This window comes from Carica papaya, chromosome 5 (assembly GCF_054855325.1).
Source record: "Carica papaya isolate Zhongbai chromosome 5, ASM5485532v1, whole genome shotgun sequence".
In the NCBI taxonomy this organism is placed as follows: domain Eukaryota; kingdom Viridiplantae; phylum Streptophyta; class Magnoliopsida; order Brassicales; family Caricaceae; genus Carica; species Carica papaya.
In genome coordinates, this window is record NC_142313.1 from 2,223,974 (window position 1) to 2,250,477 (window position 26,504).

Consider the following 26,504-nt stretch of genomic DNA (forward strand, 5'->3'; position numbering starts at 1 on the left):
TTTGGGTTTAATTTGATGTGTTAAGTGCAAGATTATATTAAAAAAATCAACCCAAAACTACCATATATACATGTTTATATATGCAGTGAAAAGAAGCAGTCATAAGTCATTTGTGATTTTAGTAATAATTAGTGAAAAACATAATTTAATTTTATTGCAATTCAATCTTTGTATTTCCTTATAACAATTCAAACCCTTATAATTCAAGGTTATATAAACCAAATTTAAGGAACTAATAAAATTCAAGATTATATCAAATCACATGATAATATGTTATCTTAAAAGAATACATACATACATACATATATATATATATATTGCGATAAAATCAAAATACATGTGTAATTTATAATTTAATTATAAGAAAAATGATACCAGCACAATGTTACTGATGGTATTAATTATTAAAAAGTTACAAAGTTTATTTAAAAAAAAAATGATGACTATAAAAAAAAAGAGTAGAATAAGGGTATTTAGGTATTTTCATATTGTCATGCAACATGCAGCTCTACGTACACCATATATAAAAATTTGTCCACCACAATTATGATGGTTCCTGTCAATAAGTAAATTAACTCAGTATATAATCATATATGGGTTTTCTACATATGCCCAAAACAAAGAAAATTTGAGGGGTAATCTTCATATTGGAACAACATGATGTTACAATTCTATATATATATATATATATTTGAATAGACAACATGATTTTACAATTAATCACCACTGAACTCATTATTCACAGAAATTAAGTCCTAAAAATAATAAACAAAAAAATAAAAGATTGCTAAAAAAAAATGCTGGAAATAGTCCTGTTTCTGCACACAAACCCAAATCCATTTTTCCTTCTCGTTGATCTTCTTCTCGCACTGGCATAAAAAGAAGTCTAATGAACCTGAAAATTGGTTTATAATCAATGCTATGATAAATAAAAATGGCAGGAAAGAATGAATAGATTATAAATCAAAGAGAAGAAGACAAATGTAACTATGATATTTACATGTACATACAAAACATGAGTTTTAACTCTTCAGCATCCAGCCGCTTTCAGGAATTTGTCGTAAGGACTTGAAGGTGGTAATCTGAAAGAACGTTGTTCATGTGAGCAGGAAATAAACTGATCCTGCTTTAGAACTTGTTCCTTAGTTACCAACTTCAAGTTATCTTCTGAAATCTCCGATTTCTGACAGAGAATATAAAACGCAAATAATGAGCAATGATAGGAGGCACAATGGAGAGAGTTATCTTCAAGCACAGTTTTATTACCAGTATCATTGCATGCTATTAATATCTGCATGCAATTATCCCTAGGACTCTCCCCCTTATCAATCTCAAAAATAATATATATACGTTATCAATCTATCTGTCTATCTATCCATCTAAGTTAATGAATGGTTATGAAAAAAATAAAATAATTTGTCAGAACACATGTATAAAAGGTACCAATTACCTTAATACTAAAGGTTTCAGGTTCAGATAACAGAAGATACACTTCTATAAAATGATAAATTTTTATTTTAGTATGAATTTAAATGTTAAATAATATTTTGAAATTTAAATGAGACAAGATATCAATGAGTCCTAGTTTTTTCCATCAGGAAGAGTGATTTTGAAATGAAATACAAAGGGATGGATCGAGTGATCTCTAACACAACCAGAAGAGCTAATATCTGCACCTGAGCCCTTTACTAAAAATGTTCACAGCTGAGCCTCAACTCCAGAAGCGTACTGCTCTCATGGAGCTTAGAGAGAGAGAGAGAGAGAGAGAATACTAACGTCTTTCCTTTCAAATAACCCGAAAAACAGCAAGGTTCTTCTACTTCTATCTATCCAAGTAACCTAAAAGACAGCAGGAGGATAAAGGACACAAGCTTGTTTCTAGACCTGGTCACACCAATATTGCCTCAGGACTATATTTCATCCCTGACAGAACCACTAACCACCCACCTATTTAGCAAGTTGAGAACATAACCCAACAGCCTTCTAGTATGGGGGCACCAAAAAGAATGGCAAGCGGATTTGTTCTCCTTCTAGCACAAGAAACATCGGTGACCATAGCTCTGTCACTCATTAAGTTATTATTGGCCCACAGCTCTCACATCATGTACAAAAACTTCTAACTGCCTTTCAACTTGAACAATGAATAACAAAAGATGAAGCTATGGTAATCAATAAAAATGCAAATGTTCTTCACCATCCATAATGAAGCGTAACTACTAATGAACCCGAATCGGAAACAATTTATGCTACTTTTAGTTGTGGAAAACTGCTTCATTCTAAGTTGGTATATGGTTACACACCAAAGAATTTCAAGTTATTGAAAATGAAAAAAAAATGAAAAATAATAGTGAAATGTGATTAGATTAAAATGAATAACAAGCTATTTACAAACTCATTTCATATTTTCATTGTCATTTTCTAAAACTTATTTTCATTTTTCAACCATATTTTTATCTATCAATCATGAATAAATTTAAAACATAAAAACTTAAAATAGTTTTCTACAACTAAACAAGCCTTAAATTCTGGCGTGTACTAAGGAAGGAAACAAGAACACCGTCCATAAACTTCACTTGAAAGACAACAAACCCATGAAGTTATTTCCCCAATGTAACCAATGAGCCTGTTTTATGTCCTCATCATTAAAAAAGAAAAAAAAAGGAAAAATAAAACCCATGGCAGGAGAAAATTCCCCTAGTCCCCTAAAGTTTCTTGTCTCTGTGATTATTGTTTTTCTGGTGCACCATGACTGCCCCTCTTAATTGTCTACCACCTTTCCTTGCATTCTGTTTCTAAAACCTGTAATTTTTTCCCCAATGTTGTACTGCTTTGCATATCCTGCCAGCTGGATACTAAGTTCTTTAGTTGCAAGATCCAGCAAAGCCTACTACCAATATCTAAAAACCACCTGCACTTTGTTATGAACCAATTCTACTCAAGTAAAATGAAACTAAAAATCAAAACTCAACTAATGTATATAAAAACCTTAGTTGAGTCCTCATCAAGCCCCAGGTTTCTGATGCAACAAAATGGGTTAGAAATCTCTGTAACTATACAAACCCTCCACAAGGGACTAGTACTAGGAAACTCAAAAAATATCAGTTCAGCCTGTGCATGTCCTAATAGACCAGAATCTGTTCCAATGGAACGCTACATGTGCATCACCTACAAATAATATTCAGCTTCTTACTCAAATTTTTGGTGAAACATGTAAAGGTAAAAGGTAAAATCAATTGATTCAACTTTGGATTAATTAAAGAAGGCAAATGTTGTCAATCTGAAAAAAGGCCAACATCTACAACAAACGGCAAACTATCACATACTCTAAGTTTTATGCCCACAGGGAGAATTTTTTTCTTTCACCATTAAGGGCAGGAAATTTCGGGCACCTTTTAGTACTTTAAGAAGTTGGACTTAGACACCTCGTATCAATAAAATGAAGTAACTCACCATGTTCAGTAAAGGTATGTCTTTCTTTTCATTTTCATCTGAGATGGTTATTGCCTTGGCTTCCTGTTGATGCTTGAAACTCCGGAGCACTGACATCTTCTTCTGCTTACAAGATACAAGTGCTTCACACTGACTTTTCATTTCATCATAAGGTATGGGCGCCGAGGAAACAGGGAAGCTTGCAACTTGTCGTGCGGTTTCCAAAACCTGATTTTCATGCAAAACTATGTAAATTTTTGAAGAGAGACACCCACATAATTTCCTTTCTTTTTTTTCCCTTTATAATAAAGACTGCAGCAGAATTTCATAAATAAAGAAAAGAAAAATAAGGAAAATGTCAAGGCATGAACACTATAAAAGACCAATCCCAGTTCTTCACAAGCCAGCTCTCCAGATTAAACAGTAACGATAGTGCCACACATTTTCATCCGATACCAATGCTAAACATTTGTTTAGTTCTTAAACTCAGACCAGAAGAATAATGGTCTGACAGGGTCATAGACATGCCATAGAATTCCCAAGTTCATTTGCAGTTTTTTTAATGAACACAAGCTCCTAGTAACAAATATTTACAGTTCAGATGTTTTCTTTATTTTTTTGAGATGACAGTCCACGTAGTAAGCTTGGCATCAAATTTGAAACCAAGAAGAATCAGTATTTTCAGATAATCTCACCCCATGAGTCTTTAATGTTAATAGGAATGAGTTGTGTGCTTGGGTGGGTTTTTCTAAAAAGAAATGCTATTTATTGTTGATTCCTCTTTCCATCTTTTGGGTTATGTAGAAGGATAGAAATGTTAAAACTTTTGAGGGTGGGTATTGAGAGAGAGATGAGCAGTATTAGAAATAGATGGATCTACATTTTTGACTCTATGCTTTTAGGTCATGGAATTAATAGGATGGACGATTTTGGAAATGTCATTGATCACCTTATTGACTTGTAAATAATATGCATATGGATGGTACCCCCTTTGTACCATTGTGAATAATACATTTCTACACTTTTATTTAAAATAAAAAAGTCTTTAATGTTAAATTTCTAATAATAAGTGCCATCAGGATCTCAAACTCGGCACAGTTACAACATTATTACCATTTAAATGAATCTTACATTTTCCCGAACTACTTGTTTCTCTACTATCCATAACAAGGCAATAGAAAAAAAAATGCAAACTCCTAAATACCTGTTTCTTTACTATCCATTCCTTATCATACATCATAATTTCATCAAAATCATTATTCATACAGAATGCACAGCTTGACATACATAATTCAAACAGCCAAGGGCTTCCGCTGATATATAAAAAACCATCTATTATAAATTATTATCAGCTCTTAAAGTAAATTCAGTGTCAAAACATCTCTCAGAAAACAATTAACAAACTTAAGGCTATTTTTAGAACAAATTAATTTTGTTTGAGGAATTTATTTGAAAATTCATTTTTAATTTAACTAATAGATGGTGAAAATCTCAGCCAAAATGATAGCAATTAGCATTCTACAGAATCTCAAGTGGAATTTTTAAAGTAATATATCTCAGAAATTTCATCAAATTGATGGAATTTAGAATTCATTATTTTTAATTCTACTGGAGAACTGTTCAGCATCTTCAAATAAAATTATCATCATCTCCTAATTGTACTAAGACTAGATTTCAAATAAAGTTTGTCATTTGTTCCAAACACTGCCCCAATAAAGAAATGTTTTGGATTGGGAAAGAGATCAGGCAAACCTGTCCTAGCCATTAAACTTTCCAAATTGCTTGTCTTCCCCTTCTTCCCACCAAAAATGAGAAAAAGAAAAGGTTGAAGAATTATAATAAAAGCGAATAAAATACTAAGGAAGTCTTATCTCACTGATTCCAAAAGCTCATTGACACTTAAAATGTCAAGTGTATTGATGGACAATGATGTTTTGCGGCCAGACAGACTTCCACTAGACTCAGGCAAAGCTTCTTCATCTGTCAAAATATTTGAAGGCATCACCTGAAAAAGACCACCAATGTAATAAGACTATCTCATACAAATTGCTAGTCATAGCATGTTATGTTGATAAATTTTACCTCATCAAAAGCCAAGGACTCCATTCGCGCAAGAGGAGAACATGGCCTTGGTGTTTCCATGAACAATGGTCCACCTAATGGATATGCATCATCAGGTGAAAAGGCCTGAAGAATTTGCTTCCTTATGCTCAATAACTCATCCTGGAATAGAAGATACATGAAAGCAAGTGAATCCTACAACAAAAGGGCTCTTTGAACAAAATTAGCACAAAAAATAAACTGATATATCACCTCTGACAACGTTCCATATTTGGCCATAAAGTGAGATATCACAATTTCCTTCAAATGGCGGTCCTCTGATTCTATTGTTGACAGAGACTTCAACGCAGCACTGCCATCTTCCTCAGATCCATACACTACGTTCTTTGTATCACTCCCAACACCAACTGCCTGTAGTCTGACATCTTCAACCAGTTCAAGATACGGATCAACCTACATGAAGGATAATATTAAGCCTATATAACATTTGAGGAAGCTGAACTGGGAAAATTTCTTTCTACACAAAAGCAAACAACTTAGGATGAATTTGGAGTGAGAAGAAGACTAACATTATCGGTCAATGATGCTTTAACAATAGGAATTAGCCCTGGGAGATTGCCAGCCTTGGCTGAAAAAATAAGCATGTAAGACGCCAAGGTGAAGAGAGATCTTCTACGAGATGGCTGCAAACCCCCTTCAATAACCATGCAAGATAAAACGTATCAGAAGTCTTATCCACCAAAGTAACAGTTTCAAAAGAATTTCCATGATTAGCTTCAGTTCCCAAGGAACAAAAAGAGCATAGAGGATATTTTCCTTCAAATTTTTTAGGGCATTTAGGAATAAAAGAAACAACATAATCAAGTAAACCATGGAAAGCAGTGAATGTCTTTGGCATTAGAATGCTCCCCTCATACATTACATAAAAGCTTGATAGAATTCAGTAAGTATGTGCTAGATGGAGTGGAAAACAACTTGGTAATCACAGGTGATCAGAGGGGGAAAAATAAACCTACCTATGAGCTGGTTGGCTTTAAAAAACCTAAAAACAAGATATCAACAAAATAGATCCCTCAATAAGCGTAAATATGTAGAATGCAGTGACTGCATCCACATTTTCTTCTTAGTACAGACAGCAAAATACACATCAAAATTTTTAATCTTATATGTCGTTTGTTTTATAGAAAAAGAAGTATTATTAGGAATAGAATGAAAAGAATACACAGAAAATAAGATATCCTCTTCAAATGCCAAAAAAAAAATTGAACACAGACGAAAAAAGCTAACACGAAACAAAAAATCAGCCTGCAGGAACAAAATGCCTCACAATTCCAACGAAGTTCGGAGGTGGCTATATCAGAATAACTCTCACAAGCTTTGGCCCATAAGGTGGCCAAGAATGTTAAACTTTCCCATAATTCTTGGAACAACAAGTAGTGGTCACCAAATATCATGCGATTCCACTAGTCGTATGATCCCTAATCCAGCTAAAAAGATCATTTTCCACAAGGGTTTTTGTAGAATGTTCATATGTAGAAATGTATATATACATGTATACTTACATTAAGAATAGCTTAGTTTTTTCTCAAGTGGTTAGGACAGCTGGTATTGTTAGTACAGTTGGGTGCTCTGTCCACTAATTTTTTAACTTTTTGTTAACATCTTTTAACCGTTTTTTGTCTTGTCCAAAAGCCTATATATTTGGCACATTTGAACCCATGTAATATTGAAGAAAATCAGAGGATTTTTCCTCGTCACACTAACCTTCCCTCCTTGTTTTCTTCATGGCATCAGAGCGGCAATTCTGATCAAAAATCTTTCATCATCTAACTCAAACCGAAATAGCCATGGACGAACAAAACTCCTCTCACATTGATCATGTCTTGGATTCCTTCAATCTAATACCTATTAACCATTCTCACATTAACCAGACACCTTCATTTGTCACTGGACACAGACTGAATGAGAGTAATTATCTTCAAAGGTTTTCATCCGTTCTCATGTTCATTCGAGGAAAGAGCAGGGATGAATATCTTACGGGAGAAACTGTTCAACCACCAGCGGATGATCCAAATGCTCGTTCATGGAAGGCCGAAAATAATATAGTAATATTTTGGTTAGTCAACTCAATGACGACAGAAATTGAAAAAAAAAAATTGCTGTATGAAACCACGCACGACATCTGGGTGGCTGCACGCGAGTTTTACTCCTGCCGAGACAATACCTCTGCCACCTTCGAAATTGAGACTCAGCTGCACGACCTGTGACAGGAGGAGCTCACTGTAACACAATACTACAATGCACTCTCTCAGCACTGGCAGCAACTCGACGTCTTCGAGGAACACCCGTGGAATTGTCTCGAAGGGTTAAAACTCTTCAAAATTCACACTGAACGCAAAAGGGTTTTTCAAATTTTTGATGGGACTCAATAAAAACTTGGATGAGGTTCGTGATCCCATTCTGGGTACAAAGCCGTTGCCGAATCTTAGAGAAGCTTTCTCTTAAGTCTGTCGAGAAGAGAGTAGAAAGATCATACTGGGTACTCTGGTACGAACCCGACGGACACAACTTCTGCCCTTGCTGCTCAGTGAACCTCAGCCTGGTGCCCAAAATCACGAGCACGCTTCTGCTTTCGTCAGGCATACTTCTAAAGCTAGAGGAAAGAAAGGTAGACACTGGTGTGATTATTGCAAAAAACCAGGTCATATTAGGGATAAATGCTAGAAATTACATGACAAGCCAGCAAATAGGAAAAATTACAAAAATGACACACAGAGCAACATGGTAATTTCAGAAGAATTATCACCTGCAGCCAGTACTACCGAGAGCTCTCCCTTCAGTCCAGTCCAATTAGAGGCCGTCATGCAAATGTTTTCTCAAAAAGATATTCTCGGTAATGCTTTCGTTGCTCAGAGAGGTAATTGCTTACTCAGTTTATCTGCTTACTCTGTGAAAAAACAAATATGGATTATTTATTCAGGAGCGTCCAATCCTATGACCGGAGACATTACACTCATTCATCGGTATAGTGAATGTAAGAAAATCTCATCCATCAGAATTGCTGATGGAACAAGTTGTAGAGTTGCAGGACTTGGCTCAACCACTATATCACCAAATTTGATATCTGTAAGCAAATTATGTAACGACTTGAACTGTGTGGTTGTAACGACTTGAACTGTATTGTTAAATTTGACAATGATTCTTGTGTTTTTCAGGACTTGGTCACCGGGACGATGATTGTCAATGCTAAGGACTCAGAACTTTATCTTCTACCAGTCAAAATCTCACATTCGAGTGGACAAACTTCAAGTGCAATATGTGCTAATTCAGTATCTGTATGATGTTATAATATTGACGAATCTATTATATTATGCTATTATAGATTAAGACATCCAAACTATATGTACTTAAAACAACTATTTCCTACTTTATTCAAAATAAAAATTCAAATTCATTTCAATGTAAAGTATGTCAATTCTCTAAACATACTCACAATTCATATCCCAGTATTGCTTACAAACCCTCAAAACCCTTTGTATTGATTCATAGTGATGTCTGGGGACCAGCACGGATAAAAGATATTATTGGCACAAAATGCTGTCTCCTTTATTGATGATTACATTATAATAACCTGGGTCTATCTGATGAAAGAAAAATATGGAATTGGTAAAATCTTTCAAAAATTCAACAATATAATTCAAACCCAATTTCAAACAAAAATACAAATGTTCAAAACAGATAATGCATGTGAATATTTTCATCCAACCTAGGCAAATTCCTTTCTTGCCAATGTATTGTCCATCAAAGTTCTTGTCCCTACATCCTTCAACAAAATGGTGCGGCCGAAAGGAAAAATAGGCACATTCTTAAAGTATCCCACTCACTCATGTTTATCACAAATGTCTCCAAATACTTTTGGGGAAAGGCTATCATCACAACCACATACCTGATCAACAGAATGCCCTCCCGTATCCTTAAGTTTAAAATGCCTTATGATTCACTACTTCAAGCCTTCCCAACATCGCACATCCTTCACACAATTCCGTTTAAAGTCTTTGGTTGTTCTGCCTATGTTCACATTCACAGTCACCTCAGAGAGAAACTTGATCCTATAGCTCTCAAATGTGTTTTTGTCGAGTATTCTAATTCTCAAAAAGGTTACAAATGTTTTTATCCAATAACCCGCCGGTTCTGTAACACTATGAATGTTACTTTCTTTGAGAACCAACCTTTTTATCTCACTCTTGATATTCAGGGGGAGATATCTGAAACTCAGCAATATCAATTATGGGATGTAAATATTCCTCCTCTACAGACTCTATTGACAACTTTAGAAAAAGATCTTGTCCCTAAAACCACCAAAGAATTTGAACCTATCACAAAAACTGATAACACATTACTTGCAGTTAGTGCGCTACGTGTCTATATAAGAAGGAACAAAACTTAAGATAAAGATAAAGTACTTGAACTATTTATACTCTGTCATGACTCAACTCTTGAACCAAGCACCCAGAATAACACAGGTAATGAGATTTCTGACTCTACTGATGATATTGGTTTACCTATTGCATTACGAAAGAATGTTCTTTCTTGTACTATGCATCCCATACAAGATTATGTCTCTTATGGCAAGTTGTCTTCGAAGTATCATGTAATTGTGAGCAAGTTTGATAGCATCCCTCCTGAACCAAGAACAATTCATGAACCTCTCAAGATTCCTGAATGGAATGCTGCTATCCAAGAAGAAATTTCAGCCCTTGAGAAAAATGGGGCATGGGAATTATCTGATCTACTTTCAGGGAAGGCTCCTGTGGATGCAAGTGGATCTTCACCACCAAGTACAATCCTGATAGTAGTGTAAGCCGCTACAAAACTTGACTTGTTGCTAAAGGGTTTACCCAATCATATGGCATCGACTATCAATAGATATTTGCTCTTGTTGTAAAAGCACAACACAATTCGGGTATTATTCTCTTTAGCATCTAATCTTGATTGGCTTCTCTATCAACTTGATGTAAAAAATAATTTTCTTAATGGTGCTCTAGAGGAAGAAGTGTACATAGAAGTCCCACTTGAACTCAAAATGAATCCTCAAAAGATATACAAATTAAAGAAGGCATTGTATGGCCTCAAACAATCTCCAAATACTTGGTTTGATAGATTCACCAGGGCATTAAAACATATGGGATATCAATAATATCAATCCAATCATACCCTACTTATCAAGCATTGTATCACAGGGAGGAGAGCTATACTAATTATTTATGTGGATGATATTATACTTACAGGTAATCATAATAAAGAAATTCAGAAACTGAAAGATTTTCTAGTTAGAGAATTTGAAATCAAGAAGCAGCACTGAAACTGAATTACGATCACTTGCACATGTAATATGTGAGGAAATATGACTTAAAAAGATTCTACCAGAACTAAGATTGTCTGCTCCTATTGCAATGAGAATTTGGTGTGACAATCAATCAACTATTAGCATGGCCAAGAATCTTGTGCACCATTACATAACTAAACATGTTGAGATTGATCGTCACTTCATTAGAGAAAAAATTGAAAGTACGGATGTATCACTCCTATACATCCCGACTAGTCAACAAACAGCTGACATACTCACCAAGACACTACCAAAAAGGGAGTTCAATAATCTTGTATCCAATTTAGGGTTACTTAACATTTATGTAACCTAAATTGAGGAGTGTAGAATGTTCATATGTAGGAATGTATATATACATGTATACTTATATTAGGGACAGCTTAGTCTTTTCTCAAGTGGTTAGGACAGCTAGTATTGTTAGGACAGCTGGGTGCTCTCTCCACTAATTTTTTAACTTTTTGTTAATATCTTTTAACCGTCTTTTGTTTTGGCCAAAAGCCTATATATTTGGCACATTTGTACTCATGTAATATTGAAGAAAATCAGAGGATTTTTTCTCGTCACACAAACTTTCCCTCCTTGTTTTCTTCAGTTTTGCCACCTCCTAACACCTTCCCCATGAAAACAAACTTTCTAGTCTAGGAAGAATGACCAAACATATACCGAATGGATCAAGTACTCACGCCCACATTTGGGAGGCTGTCTCACAATATAAAAGTAAGTGGGAATGTGTTTCCCCTCCTTTGTAGTACATGCTACAAAAATCTAGAGACAACACTCGGTTAGGCCAATGGATTTGTAACATCTCCTTAGTTTTAAGCCTTTAATGAATGGTCATCAATGCAAACACCATTACCTTTGATGGCACTAGAGCTTTCTAAAAATTCCTTGGCAACAATGAGCTAGCCAGAGGATGAGTGTTTGATAAGGTGATCAAAGAAAGACTTACAAGCATATAGATCCGAATGTTCCAAATTCCAAATTCTGTTCTCAGACTGTGTATTAATATGAACTGCCTTCAGCAGGATTAAGAGGTTAAGCATATTAGGAGTCTCACTATTGGATAGGTTGCATAGGAAATGGACGTACCCGAAATATAGCTTACAAAATACTTCTATGAGATATGGATCATCCTATTATGGCATTCCCTCCAACCCTCCAACCCCCATGATGTTGTTGATCACTCTATACCAGAGAGAGTTGGTTCCCATAAAGAGCGTCAAATACATTCAGCCAAAATAGATATAACTTTTTTATCTAAGATTCTTATACCCAATCCCCTTGAACACTTGGACAGACAACAAGTCCCCCAACTCCCTAAGTGGTCTTGATTATCCTTCCCCGCACAGTAAAAATGCCACTTACATTCCTATATTCTCTCTACTACCCCTACAGTTATCTTAAACAATGACAAAAGGAAGATAAATATACTAGAAAAAAAACATAATCCTACCTCCTAGTGAAAACAACCCTCTATCCACACTCCAACAATCTGTTCACTTTACTCATTACTCCATCCCAAAAAATCATCCTCCTAGAGTTAACCCCCTAATTGGACACCTAAGTATATGATGAGCCAGATTAGTCCAGTGCATCCTATCAATTCTGCTATTTGCTCAACTATTCCCTCCCCATATTAATCCCAATAAGCCCACTCTTAGGCAAGTTGAGTATACATAATAAGAGTACTAGCATATCAAATAACATTATTAAATATTGAGATATTCTCCTCTATAATCAATTTGCTTTGTTGAGAAATGTAAAGGTAGCTTTTATTATCTTAAGCTTTTCAAAAGGAAATCATAAAACATCATCTGATGCAACTGTCTTAGAAAATTTTGCAAGTCAGAGAGAGAGGGAGAGAGAGAGAGCAGTTTAATAGATTTTTTATAAGTGGCTCTATTGATGAAAATTACAAGAACGGAGAGCAAGACATCCTCCTAACACAGAGAAAAAAAAAAGGAAATAGATGTTGAAATATCAGTAGATGGAACAATCCAATCCTCTTTCTAAGATTTTTTTTTTCTAAAAAAAAAAAGAATCCCTTTTCCAAGACAGGTAGCAGAAATTCCCAAAAAGCAATGAGTGTTGGCAGATAAAGAACTTAAAAACATCAATCTATCCCAAAGAAAGTGTCCTCACTCAAAGTACTAATGGAAGAATTTACATGATAACTTGGGATCTTCAAATTTTTAGTGGGACATAATATGAAATTATCAGATTGTCACGATTATTTTTTCAAGAGCAAAAGAGATAATGCAGTAACAGGGAGCCAAAAGGGTGCCACCCATGTTCAAAACTTACACATAAATCTAATCTTTTTCTGAAATTTCAATAGGCCAATTATCCCCATTAGTTTAGCTATAGTTCACCACTTTACAGCACATCCTATCTTAATGTGGGGACTCAGGCAGATGAACCATCAAGATTATCCAGCTGCCTGTGCACTTAGTGTAAGGTGTAAAGATAAAAGATTTAACTTTCAGTTGCATCACTAAATATATTACTACCTTTGTTCTTCAAACAAACAATAAAGAGAAAGACAGAGAAAGCGAGTTATCATAGAACAAAAATTACCATCTTGATCCAGAGAGACTCTTCGAAGTGAGAATGCCAACTGAAAACACCGAACTAGAGCCAGGTGACTGGATGTCTGTGATTGACAAAATTAACCATTATTTTCATTTTTTATTTTTTTAACAAGAAAACAAATATTATTGGTCATTGGAGAAAGAGATACAATATTGATGATAAGACATCTTCTAAATGACCACCTTAAAGAGGGGAAAAATGAAACATAAATCAATGCAAAATTGCCTCCCAATTCCTCTGCATATAGAGAAAGAAATATAGGACGAAGATGAAATAGGAGAAGTGTTTCTTTCTGGTAAGAAAATTTCTAGTAGCCATCTGGTGTCAACATCAGAAGAGAGGTGAAGGAGTAGAGAAGTTAATTTTATGTATTTTGTTTAATGTCACCTCTCAGCAAAGGAAAAGATCTAAGGAACCTCATAGATATTTTGTTCTATCTTGGTAATACCTAAACATTCTCTTGTATATGGGCCATACCCTCTTGGATATAAGCCCACTACAGCAGATATTCATAAGAAGAACTAAGCCAATCTATGAGGGAGGTCAAAACATTAGGAGCATATGTAGCTTTCCTAATGTCTAACAAGCCAAATATCCTATTCACTTTACATTATACATTAAAGAAAAATCAGCACTGCTTGATCTGGATTTATGTTAGAAGATAGTGGAAAGCCAAGTCAGAAATCACATTTAAGTTAAGGCAACACTTAGAAAGGGGATAAATAATTTTTGGCAAATAGAACCAATTATAGCAAATATTATGAGCATGACACACCTTAGTTCGGGTATAAAGTAAAGCAATATTATAAGTGTGGGCCATAGCCTCAAAATTTGCAGGGGTATTTTCCACAGATGTTGCCTGAACCCATATTGATGAAAGTATGAGGCTCACTTGATGACTACTCAATCGAAGTGAAGTTATCTGCCAAAATAAATTTCAATGGGTAAGAAAAGAAAGTAATTACTTATAATAAAGATTCTATAACAAAAAACTAAGCAGTATCAAGTTTGAGTTCTGTACTCTTTTGCCATCAGTCAAAGCATGCTGGAAGCTAAATGACTGACCACGAGAATGAGATGCCTTAAATTTTCTCAGACTCGTATCTGATATTTGATTTCCTTCTTCTCTCAGTTCTCCATCAATGTGTTCTTGTTTAGCATTATCTTCATCCTGAAAGGAGAAACTCCCACTCCTTACCTTAGTAGGAACAGCTTCTGATGGTTTCTTATTCTGGTCTGACCAAGGCGAAAGCAATGATGGCATAAGCACAATGGAGAAAACACTATGTGCCCCAACTCTAGTTTCATGATCAGGGTGTGCCATGGCTAGAAGCAACTGATGAAACAATGCATCAGGAAACGCCTGAAAGAGAATATAAGTGAAACGGAGAATGTTAGATGGCTTTTCTGGTATCTAAGCATGCAGCACAACTTCACGTGATAAGCAAGTTCACTTGCCTTCTTGTGATATGATATGTTAGGGATGCAAGAAATAATCTGCACTGTCCGATGCACAGCAGAAATTGTTGTTCTTGCAACAATGGTATTAGTTGAAATATTCTCTAGCACCATAGCAATCATATCAAGAATAGGCCCCACATCACCAACCTGCTAATTACAAGAATACCATGTAGTCGCAATAATGAAGACATAAATACAGAGAGAGATGAGAAAAAACCAGCTTTGCTAGAACATCTCACCAAATAGCAGAGAGATACTATGCTTCTTTGGATTTGATTAGCTTTTGCTTCTTTTCATATTTATAACAATGAAAGAGTGATTGGCAGGATATAAGAAGCTCAGTAAAGGCCAAAAGTTCAGGAATCGAAGGACAATTACCATACATCAAGGCTATTTGAGGGTAAGAAAATACTAAGTTTAATAGTTAAATTTTAATGAAAAAGATATCTGTTTAATGAATCTTTTAAGAACATTAATTTTCATATTGATTGGCATTTTTCAGAATTATCATTTTTTTCTGGAGAGATTCATTACATAAATGATAAATATCATCACATATGCATAAATCACATTAAGATGTTACAAGATGATATAATTGTATTTGGAAAACACAAGAGTCTCAAAGAAAAAAAAAGGACATAACAAAAAACATAACTCGGTCTTTATTTTTATACCAACCAAACATGGGAAAATGGGGGAAATAATCTTTCGGGAACCAAATTGAGCCTAAAGAAAGGTTTGTTTTCATCCTTTTCTTTTACCCTATTTTACTCAAAGGAAAAGTTTTCTAGTTTACTTTTTCATTTTTCCCTCTAACCATAAATATAACATACACAAATACATGACTTTAATTCACACTTTTTTTTACAAAAAAACAAAATGAACTCATACTTCTAAAGTATTTTAGCAAATTTCAAGGATTTGGAATATAGTTATTTCCCTAATAATTTAAATAGAATTTGCTTCAGATGCATCAACCAGATATAGCAAACTCCCCTATCATTTTTGTGATGCTCACAGGCATCAAAGACAAGAAGGCAGTTATTCTTGGTTTTGAGGTGGCTTTGCAGCTACATAATGAGTTGTTTGCACTTTTTGAGAAATGATGAGTTTGTTCTTCCACTCTTGAGGTGTTTTCCTCTGCCAATTTGAGGGGTTGTCTAAAGAGTGAGCACAGAATGTTTAAGCAGGGGAACCCCTTCCTAGGTGTTGGTTTCTATGGCCATAGCATAATGCAAGGATATTCTACTTATGTGTCAATCCTACTAATTTTATTTGGAATAGGACGATATGCATGGCCTCTTTAGGGGTTAACACCTTTTTTCTTGTGGGGCCTTCTTTATGGATTAACACCTTTTCTTTAGCAGGGTTGCCTTTGTCTACTATGCAAAGGAATTTGGATACTTGTTAATAATGCTTTCTGCTCCATATTCCTTGTTTTGTATTTTGTTTCTTATTTCCATTTGGTAGGAGGATATCTTCCTCTTGGTTTCCTCCTTCTGTCTTAATAATATCCTCTTTTCTAATAAAAAAGGAGGAATTTGGAGCTTCCTTTGAGGCTGAATTTGATGGAGGTCATCTCTATCGAGGGCTTGGGGAGGCATCTAGACCTCTAAGAAGAGGACAGCCATTGGTTTGAGTCTAGCGGCAATCTTTTGGATAATAAGGACCGAAAAAATAGAAGAACAAATCAAGGGGTGAGAAGTTCATTTGATAATTGTTGTTTTAGAAAGGAAGTCTTGTGTAAATAAGATGTAATGGAAATTAGTTTTTTTCTTGTGCATATCATTTTGTTTTCGTGTTGGTACCCCCTCGATACCATTCAGAAATCAATTTTTCCAACTAATATTGTTTCCAAATGAAAACAAAATGTATATTAACTGAAGAAACATTTACAAACCTTATTTGAGAATTGTGAGATGCAGTTCTCTAAGCTAGACTGAAGCTCTGTGTTCCATTTATTCACTCCCTCCCCAGTATCACCCAATTCAGCTGAACTTTGCAGGCATTTCCGCAAATGCTTTATTAAGTCTGTTATTGCAGCAGTAATTGCAACTGAAGCATGCTGCTTTGTGTTTCCTGCCAGTTGTGCTGTGACATCCACAATATTGATTTGTAGAAGAGGCTGTTTGCTGATGGTTTTATGATCCAAGTGCTTGACCAAAATGGATAGTAGTAAATGAGAGCTCTCTCCTGGTGTTGAAACATCTAAAATAAATTATATAAACCAAATAGTCATGAAAAGAACAATATAACAAGGATCGGAAAACTAAATGACAAGTGTGTAACCTGATTCCTCCAAAAGAGACTGCAAATATTGTAGAACAGAACAAGCAACTCCTTTTTCTGGACACCAATAATTTTCAGCATCAAAAGTATGAAAAAGAGGTTCGAGAATGCGACGCACTGTCGTAGCTTCCTTGGACAATCTGGCCATATTGCATAAGCAAACTCTCGACCAGTAAGAGGGGCTCTTTGAGGTATCCCTGTTTGAATAGCAGACAATATTCAACATAAAAACTTCCCACCATAATAAATATACACAAAATACACGATCAAAATGAAAACTTACACTGTGGAGTCAGATTCAGAGATGGTCGATAGATTTGGAATAGAAGGAACCTTTTTAATAATATGTGGGAAAAATGAGCCATTATCTCTTTCTTTACACACCCCTTGGTTCTCAGTTTGAAAAGATCGTCTATCTTCCTTTGCAGTCTCTAGATTCAACATGCAATCCACATAGTTCTCTAAAGTAGCTGATATAATCTATTCCAGAATGAAAAAAATAAGGTAAAATCAAAATTAATGTCAATAGCCAATAAATGTTGTGCTTATCTTTTCTTTGTTCTCCAACATTAGAGAATGAGAAAAGGTTGGAAAATTCACACATAGATTCAGTGGGCCAACAGAAAAATCGGTAAGAAAAGCTGACAGAGAGGTGGACAACTCACGGCATCAAAGTCCATTGAAATATGAGATTGCTCACCCATGAATGACACCTATGCATAAGATAGTGGCAACAACGTATCAGCAGAGACTAAAGTAGCATGAATCCTGTCATGGACAATTAATATTTTGAAGAGAATTTAAAAAAAAAAAAATTAAACAACTAGTAGATAAAGAAGCACCAAAAGTAGTATATATAAAGAGCCTAAAAGGGAAATAGTTTAGAGCAACTGAAATAAGGAAGACAGACTGAATGTAAGGAGAACTTGGACCTGATCTAAAGTCAAATAGATGTAAACCAACTACAGTATATTTTTTTGAAATAACAAAACAACTACAGTATATTATGACAAGAAATTTATTGAAATTGAAGTCAAATTCAAAAGATTCTTAGTCCAGTCAAGCAGGTTAAAGACTTACGTGGAAGAAGCTGTGAACCAGTTTTTTTCTCTTTCCCATTTATGAGAGAGAGAAAGAGAGAGATTCTTCAGCCAATAAAGTTGTGAGTAATTCAAGGTAAGGTAAAGCCAACCAATCAAGAAATAAATTTGATTAGGAAGACATATAACTGCTATACTCCTCTATTCCACAATTATTTAAGTGCAAAGCATGCTTGTTACATGCGTGAAGGCCACATTCACAAAGCTCTTGTTTCTGAAAAACTTTAAGGCAGCACTTTTATGTGGAAGCACTAATAGATGAAGCTGATCCAGAGATGGAAGAAGTGAAAACACAACAAACAACCAAGAAGAGTCGCATTATTGACTCTTGTTGTTTGACTAATATAAAAAATACCATGTTGAAGCAAAGAGATAGGACAACACAAACTACTATAGGTGACTCCTTAAGGCAGGGTTAATGCCAGGATTTGGACTGGAGGATGCAAGATCTAACAAATATACACTAAACAAAAATTAGAGCATCAATCCTAAAGTTGACTTCCTCATTTTAGTGGAACTTTCGGAATCACCTTTTTCCTGGTTTTAGTATTAGGCCTCTTCTTGATCGGGTCTTCAAGGTAGCAGAGTCCTTTGACATCATGGACATATCAAAACTAAAAGAGATAGGCTGATTGACTATAAAAGTCAACAAATGCTTCCTTGGTAGGATCAGATACAAACCAATCATCAAAAGCACTGAAAGGTACCCATAGGCCCAAGCAACTTGGTCCCAATATGAAAAAGGTTGCTTAAAAGTACAATTTTACCCCCCCCCCCCCGGGTGGATTGTGATCATGTCATTTCAACAATATTAGACTTTTCTCATACTAGAAATTTGATGAATACAGTAGAAAACTTTTACAAGTTTGTTATTTAAAAAAAAAACTTTTACAAGTTTCTATGACAGTGTGGCTTATCTAAAATATAAGTCCGGTGGCACAATATATATGTGGCTTGAACTTTTCCATCCAAAAACAAATTCAGTGAGAAAATGGGTGGACAGTTGATGGAGCCTGTAATATGGCTCTCATGGCCAAAATATAATGAAATCTGACAATCCATCACAAGAAAATCTGTCTCAACCCTCATCAAATGTAAACTCTGAAAAGGATAAGCAAGTTGCAACAGCTCCTATACAAATAATAGATACTGCAAATCACGGAGGTGGTAGCAATGGAATCACAAATCTATTTTTGGAGCTAAAACTAAAATTCCACAAAAATACTCACTCAATGCCAACAGGCACGAGTGCCAAGTACATTGAGTCGGGGAAGGTCCTTATTTCTTGCCTTTTGCATCAAGTAGTGATGGATTATTTGTTAAAGAAGCAAGTTACCAAGCTTATTTATTTAGTAACAGAAGTTCATTCTGTTACAAGAGAAAAACTCCCAAAAATATCAGATATTTCATTTGGCATGTTTTGCCATCAAGTAGAAAGCACAACAATTGATTATTGGTCATGGCAGCTTTAAAAACATAGTCTCAAAATCATTAGTTGACCACCTAGAATAGTCAATGGAGCCACATCCTGAACAACACTGGCCAGGGTGGATCAAGAAAGATTTGGTCATCAAAGTTTTAAAATTAGCCCCAACCCTATTTCCATTGAAAAGTTCTGCAAGGATGTTTGTTGTTGCAAAATAATAGATACATTATCTGTCATCTTTAGCTTGGGACACATGGCAGCTTGATGTTGGCTAAAACTATCAAGATGTGGTTCAGGATGGTCAAATATCCACTTTGCATAGGAACTGGATTACTATTTTTTCATAATGTTTTGTCTTATCTTCCCCATCTTGATTATCCTAGCTTTCCCTCTTTCTATTAGTACCTATGTTCTTATTAGAAAAATGGAAACAAACTATGAGATCTATGTTGGTGGACTAATTAAGGAAACTGTGAAAGAGGTATCGCTGTATGGCCACCATTCTTTCTTTTGAATCAGGACACAAACATGTTGTATTTATGCAAATACTGAATCTTCATGGCAAGGACAAAAAATTTTATCTCTGAATGTTAGAGGCACATAGGAAGATTTAGCTGGACGGACTCTGGAAGGGTTTTGAATCTTTCCTGTCACAGAAAATCAAGTTACAAAAAGAAATTTAGGTGCTTAGGTATTGGTTTAATATTATTTGCTTTAAATTGTAACATGAAGTGTGAATTAACAGGATTGACCAGTGACTTGAGCGGAGTTTAACTTAAAATCAAGGAGGCATATGTAGAATCAAAAGTCAAAGCTGAACTGGAAGGCCACATTTCTAGTGTACTCTATAGAGATCTAATGGCAATTTAGTACAATTTATCTTTGTAGAAATCAATTTAGAACATCTTTCCAACAATGGACCTGATGAGAACTTAAACTAAGCTCGAGAGGATATCTGCTGAGCATATAAAACTGAATAAGTAATGCGGAGATATGATTTTAAAACAAAATGATATATGAGAGGACCTCTTACAAACCACAAAATGTTTTAGAGATGAGCTGATTGGTGGAGATAAAATAGAAAGAAAAGAAGAACTAAAAATATTTTTAACCTGTACTGATGTAGCCAAAACCCAACCATAATAAAAGAGTTATAATCACCACTAACTGACATTATAGTCTAAGGACAACTCAACTAAGCCTTAAGCAACAAAAAAGGAGACACTTGAACTTTTCCTGTACATCCATTCTAAAAGGCATACATACAGTAGCAATATAATGATAATCTCCTGTCAGCAGTCATGTAAAGCACCCCAGACAATCATGCTTGAGAAAGCCAGGGAATAGAGCAACCAAAATATTAGAAGTATCAAAATGATCAAGTATTCAAGAAGGAAAAACGAGTATAAGTAGAAGATTTTGACAATAATTTCAGACTCTTGTTGTTACGTAATACTTCTAAGGCAGGCTTGCATATGTAGGCCTCTGATTAATGTTGTTTGGATGAACATTTAGACTTTGTAAAGGAAACATACCATGTATGCCAGAGCTCGCATTCCTGCTGAACGTAAGAAGAGAGCTCTTTCATCATCTCCAACTTCTTGAGCCACTTGACACAGCTTAGGGATGAGGCCTTCTAAGTTAAACATGTATGAACTATCCATCTAAAATTTGATTTTAATATATTAGCATTCTTTCACATGCAACATAAGTAATTAGAAAAGAATAGTATATGAAGCAACTAGGGAGCATTATGAAGGTCTTTCTCAAGCCACTGATATGTCATCACTAGGTGCCCCTTTCACAATGGATTGTCCGCTTCCAGAACTACAGCGTCATTCAATCCCAATGGAGAAATGAAATCTTTAAGCAGAAAAATCAAATGAGCACTTTCTAGGTGCATAAACTTTTCTTAGTCATGCTATTAGTAAAATCTCGTCAATATCACTCCTAAAAAAGTTCAGATTACTAACTTTTACCTACCTGGTTGCTTATAAAATCAACAAGACTACTGCATCCCAGAATCCTCATTTCATCCTGTCGAGTTTGCTCTAAAAGAGAGCGAATAATGCCTAATAAACTATTAGCAAACAGCGGCCTGCAAGCATTATAGAGCTTCAGCAGAAGGTTTGATGTGTAAAAGATTGCTAACATAGTTGAAAAGAACAAAAAGAAAATCAATCAAATGAAAAAATAAATAAATAAACAAATGAACTTCTCCAACCAAAACAGAGGAGAGAGTGAACAGCGCCAGTTTGTCTCCCTTTAGAGTAACTAAAGAACATATTCTACACTTCAAAGAGTATTTTCAGAGTATAAAATTTTCTCTGTCTTCTTTCTTAAGATAATAAATATATAAAAGAATATTCATCCCAAAAGTAATAAGCATAAACTTCCCCAACATGAAAATGGAAAAGAAAATTTATCATTTCAAAGCATTAGAAGTAAAACAAACTCACATTTGCTCTTTGCATGCTGAAAGCAATTTCCTATAAACGCACAACACAACTTTCACAGATCCAAAGTTCTGATTTCGTAACTCCTTGTAACATTTATGTTCTAGATAATTCGTAATCTGTGCAAAACAAATATTAAAAGGTCATAAACATCAGATTACAGTACAAGTTAAACCAAAATGGCACATTTCACAGGAAGAGTAGAAACCACAAAATAAAGGGTCAAATCTATTGATTAAATCCAAAACTCATTCGTATTAGCACCAAGTTGCAAAACCACAATAGTTCATCATGTTTCCAGTAACGAATAGAATCATTCTAAGAAGAAGACTGATATTCTAAATTTCAGAATAGCTCAAATAGTCATAAAACAGTGTAGAAGCATGACTCATGATCTCAATATTTTCTTATCAATATTAAATGAATAAAATGCTCGTTTGGAAGTTGCCAAGTTCAATTCAAACTTATGGAAACAAATGCAAGAGTGTATTTTAATAATTTAATAGGCGTTTGGACAGGTTGTAACTTGTGTTGTAAGTTCTAAAAGTGCTGTTAAAATATCTTTAAACTAAAAGTGTTTTTACTCAAATTATTTGGTGTTACATAGAAATAACTGTAAAAAGTATTTTCACTTTAAAAGAACAAAGTTTTTGTGTTTAATGAAACTGGCTTTTGAAATTTTAAGCGTAAATTTTTAACTATTTTTTAAAAAAGATGTTGACTTTAATTGTTGCCAAAAATATTTTACATTTATCCGTTTGATTTCAAAAGTGTCTTTCCAACGCAAAAGGCGTAGCTAAAAGCTGTGCTCAAACTGAGACTTAGTTGAAGCGTATAACCCTATCCATGAAAATCTGAAAAATGTTTCTTTTCAGGAAGAAAATAAGTTGGGCTGATACTATCTTTTTTCTTCTTATTTTCCAAATACATATAAGACATACAAGACATGATTTTCCATGTATTCTAGGACAAACGAAAAATCCTTTTCAAAATTACGAAACCTGTTCTGTATGCATGAAGAGACAAATCTCAATGAAAATCTTTTCTATTTGTCATATTCTGAAAAAATGCTTTAACATTCCATAAACTGGATATGTTCTTAATGAATTTTTTAAGCAAAAAATACAGGTTTAAGAACAAAAGCTGAGGAATGGAAAATGTTTTCATTACCAAACACACTCAAATGCCCTTTCAATGAGAAATGGAAATTAATGAAACCAAAAAAATAATTAAACTTGCCTTAGGAATTCGTAAGGGGTTCTTTGAAGCATATTCACAAAGCTTTCCAATTTTCCTATCATTCGGTTCAGCATCCTGCCAGAACAGGAGAATATTGAGAATATCAGTATATCAGATACTCCCTTTTCCAAACCCTTACCTCACTCTTTTTGAACAAGTGAAAAAGTGGAATAAGGGGATGTCAGAATCAGTCTTCACTTGGTTCCAAGAATAAAAGACCAAAAGCACTAAAGATAAAGCAGATTTTACACATATTGACAACTAAGAGTGCCTGAGAAAGAAGAGAGTCCCACTCCACTTTTATCTATCCACTGAATGATTTGAGAAGAAAAAAACAAAATTGTTTTTTGGGATATTTACAACTTCTTTGGTAGAATTAGAGATTATGGGTTCTGAACCATGTGTGTTTTGTTCAAGGATCATCCTCCCTTATTTGGAGAGGATAATCTGTTCCAAACGAGTCTTCAAAATGGATTACAGCACTCTCCAACCCCCTGCCCCTCCCCCCATGGCCTGCCTGCATATAATATTCTTTTTTCGTCTCAATATTATTTTAACAAACAATAAGAGCTATCAACTGAAACTTTTGACTAGAGCTTTTTAGTGGCCGAACACTTCTAAATAAGTGCTTTCAATTAAAATTTAAAGCCAAATTTGGCTTTTCATAAACAAAAATACAAAAGTTAAAAGAAATACCTCTAAAATATATGTTCTTCTTAACAACTAAATATTAATGATTTTCCTTTTACTCTAATCTTAACTAATTCATCAGTTTAATAGATTCCCATTTCAAACAACAGTATACCACTACCCATATATGATAAATTACTCAAATTAATTAAACTTAAGAAATAAATCAAATAAATAAAGAACTGTCCAGATATTACTAATGATTAATACATATATCAAATGAAGATCCACAAAAAATAAGAATGTCACTAATTGTTAATCAATTGTCATTTTTATCACTATGCCCCTTTTGGACAATTTTACATCAAAGATTAGACTTGCATTATGATTAGCTGAGCACAGTAGCTTTTACGTTTTAGATAACTGACACTCAACTTTCCTCAAAAACAACCTTCTAAGAAATTATTTCCCAACACATTTAACTAGTACGGCATAAACACCAACTCGCCCAATCCTCCCTAAGATGCTTAAATTTCGTAAAAAAGCTCCTATCAGCTTCTTAAGAAAAATTTACTAACTACAATAATTTCTCTAGCCTTCACATCAACAGTCGTAGCAATCATGATCCTTACAGCAGAATCTTACATTACAGACTTTCATGATTTGGACATGGATGCCTTAAATCACAGAAGAGCCTTCTATTATGAAGATAAAATCACAGATCATAACCAAAATTAAATTGAAATTCAATAATACTAATTCATAACTTGACTTGATAACATTGTGCAGCAAAAACATTTTTAAGAAAAATAGAAAGTCTAGATTCTATTTGATACACAAAAACATTTTCTAGTTTTCATCTATAAATTCATATAAATTATACAAATAAATACTTTATGAATGTATGGTAATCAAAAATAAGAGCTATATTAGAAAAATAAAAGCAAAGATATATAATCAGTTTGAAAAAAAAAAATTATTATTTTAAGTGTTTTATGTAATACTGATTTTTTTTTTTTTTCTTGTGGCTATTACAATATGAACACCACCTTACATGTATCTATGCATAAACATAAATAGCTTCAAAACATGAACACCATCTTACATGTACCTACGCATAAACATAAATAACTTCGAAAGTGAAAACTAGAGATTATTTTGATATCTCAAGTGAGTCTAAAAATTCTGTGACATAATAAAAGAATTGTCAACCATCATAAACCCTAGGTTGAATTATGCTCAAGGACAACAAATCAGCAAGCGCCAACCCCAGAAGCTCACAGTACTCGGTACAATACCATACCCCTAAGCCAACCAAATGTTCATCCAATATCAACGAGCTAATGCACGAAACATGCACAATTTCAAGCACGGTAACACATAGCAATAGTTAGATTCACCTGATTACGGGGGAATATGTCAGCAAGTAACTTCTTGTAACGTTTCACTGGCTGTCTTGACCTTGCACGCAGTGAAGGACAAAAGAAGCAGAGGTTACCGCAGACGGGTAAAACCCGTCGCGACATAATCCCCATTGCCTAATGGAAATTCAACCCTCTGCTCTGCAATCCAAGATAATTACGGAAAAAAACAAAAGAAAATTTAACAAACTATTCTCCATTTCCTCGTCAGTTCAAATAAAAATCAGGTTAACGCGTTAGATTGACACCAAAAAATTTAAAAAAAAAAAAATCGAAAGCCTCCAAACGATTAAATTCACAGGAAACTCTACCTTGTGATACAATCTAATTCATGAGATCGCGATCTGAAAGAGCCTGGAAGTCAACAGATTCAGACAATTAACCGTTTGATTACAGTTTTCCAAACAACACGAAGTGAGTCTGATTACATTTCTATGCCATTTTCACTATATATATACACATATATATACATATTAGTCTGAAAATTACTCAAAACTATATTAATTTAAATCAACATTTACCTCAAAACAATGCCAAGTTGGGGGCGAAGAGGCTTGGCATCTCCCCCAGGCTAGTTCTTTCCTTTTTTTCTCTTCTTAACCATAAATATTTGGAAAGCCTCTGTTAATTGCTAAATTCTAATTACTTGTACAATTATAATTTTTCTCAAAAATAAATAAATAAATTCAGATCATAAACAAAGCCTATTATGCGCTAAAATGACGCAGAGTTTATTAGGCGTTTGGTCACGGCGCTTTCCCATCGTTGGATCATATGATTAAAAAAAATGAGGTGGTCGAGTTTTCCAAGGTGGGTCCAGGCATGCCTTGTTACTAATGGTACCGTGATACATCATACGTGACAGACAGTAAGGTTTAGCGGAATTTGACGAGTAAGAGAAAATAACCCAGTCGTTAGGGGGTGAACTCAGGTCCAAACGGTTCCGAGATTTGTGGGATAAATCTTTTTTAATGACGAAAATATCCTCCGATAATTTATCTTTTGACTTTTGGA

General features: G+C 34.5%; 1 protein-coding gene across 4 annotated transcripts; it reads right to left on the reverse strand.

The window, feature by feature from the left end:
• Positions 1-661: 661 nt before the first annotated feature.
• On the reverse strand, positions 662-26,164 carry LOC110821247 (ARM repeat superfamily protein). 4 transcript variants are annotated; one of them, XM_022051020.2, is made up of 22 exons: positions 26,012-26,164; positions 25,802-25,844; positions 25,470-25,626; positions 23,440-23,514; positions 22,204-22,319; positions 21,728-21,842; positions 21,280-21,408; positions 17,884-17,931; positions 17,502-17,698; positions 17,219-17,415; positions 16,830-17,137; positions 14,927-15,076; positions 14,490-14,831; positions 14,244-14,390; positions 13,454-13,529; positions 6,060-6,184; positions 5,743-5,943; positions 5,512-5,652; positions 5,306-5,434; positions 3,451-3,657; positions 1,001-1,183; positions 662-895 (listed from the first exon to the last, which is right to left on the reverse strand). In XM_022051020.2, the coding sequence occupies exons 3-21, from the start codon at positions 25,602-25,604 to the stop codon at positions 1,031-1,033; spliced, it is 2,991 nt and encodes a 996-aa protein (XP_021906712.1). In that variant the 5' UTR covers positions 25,605-25,626; positions 25,802-25,844; positions 26,012-26,164; the 3' UTR covers positions 662-895; positions 1,001-1,030. The 4 variants fall into 4 exon arrangements, with proteins under 4 accessions (XP_021906712.1, XP_021906711.1, XP_021906710.1 ...); XM_022051019.2 differs by having other exon boundaries at positions 1,011-1,183; positions 25,470-25,631; XM_022051018.2 differs by having other exon boundaries at positions 25,470-25,631.
• Between the last annotated feature and the right edge of the window lie 340 nt (positions 26,165-26,504).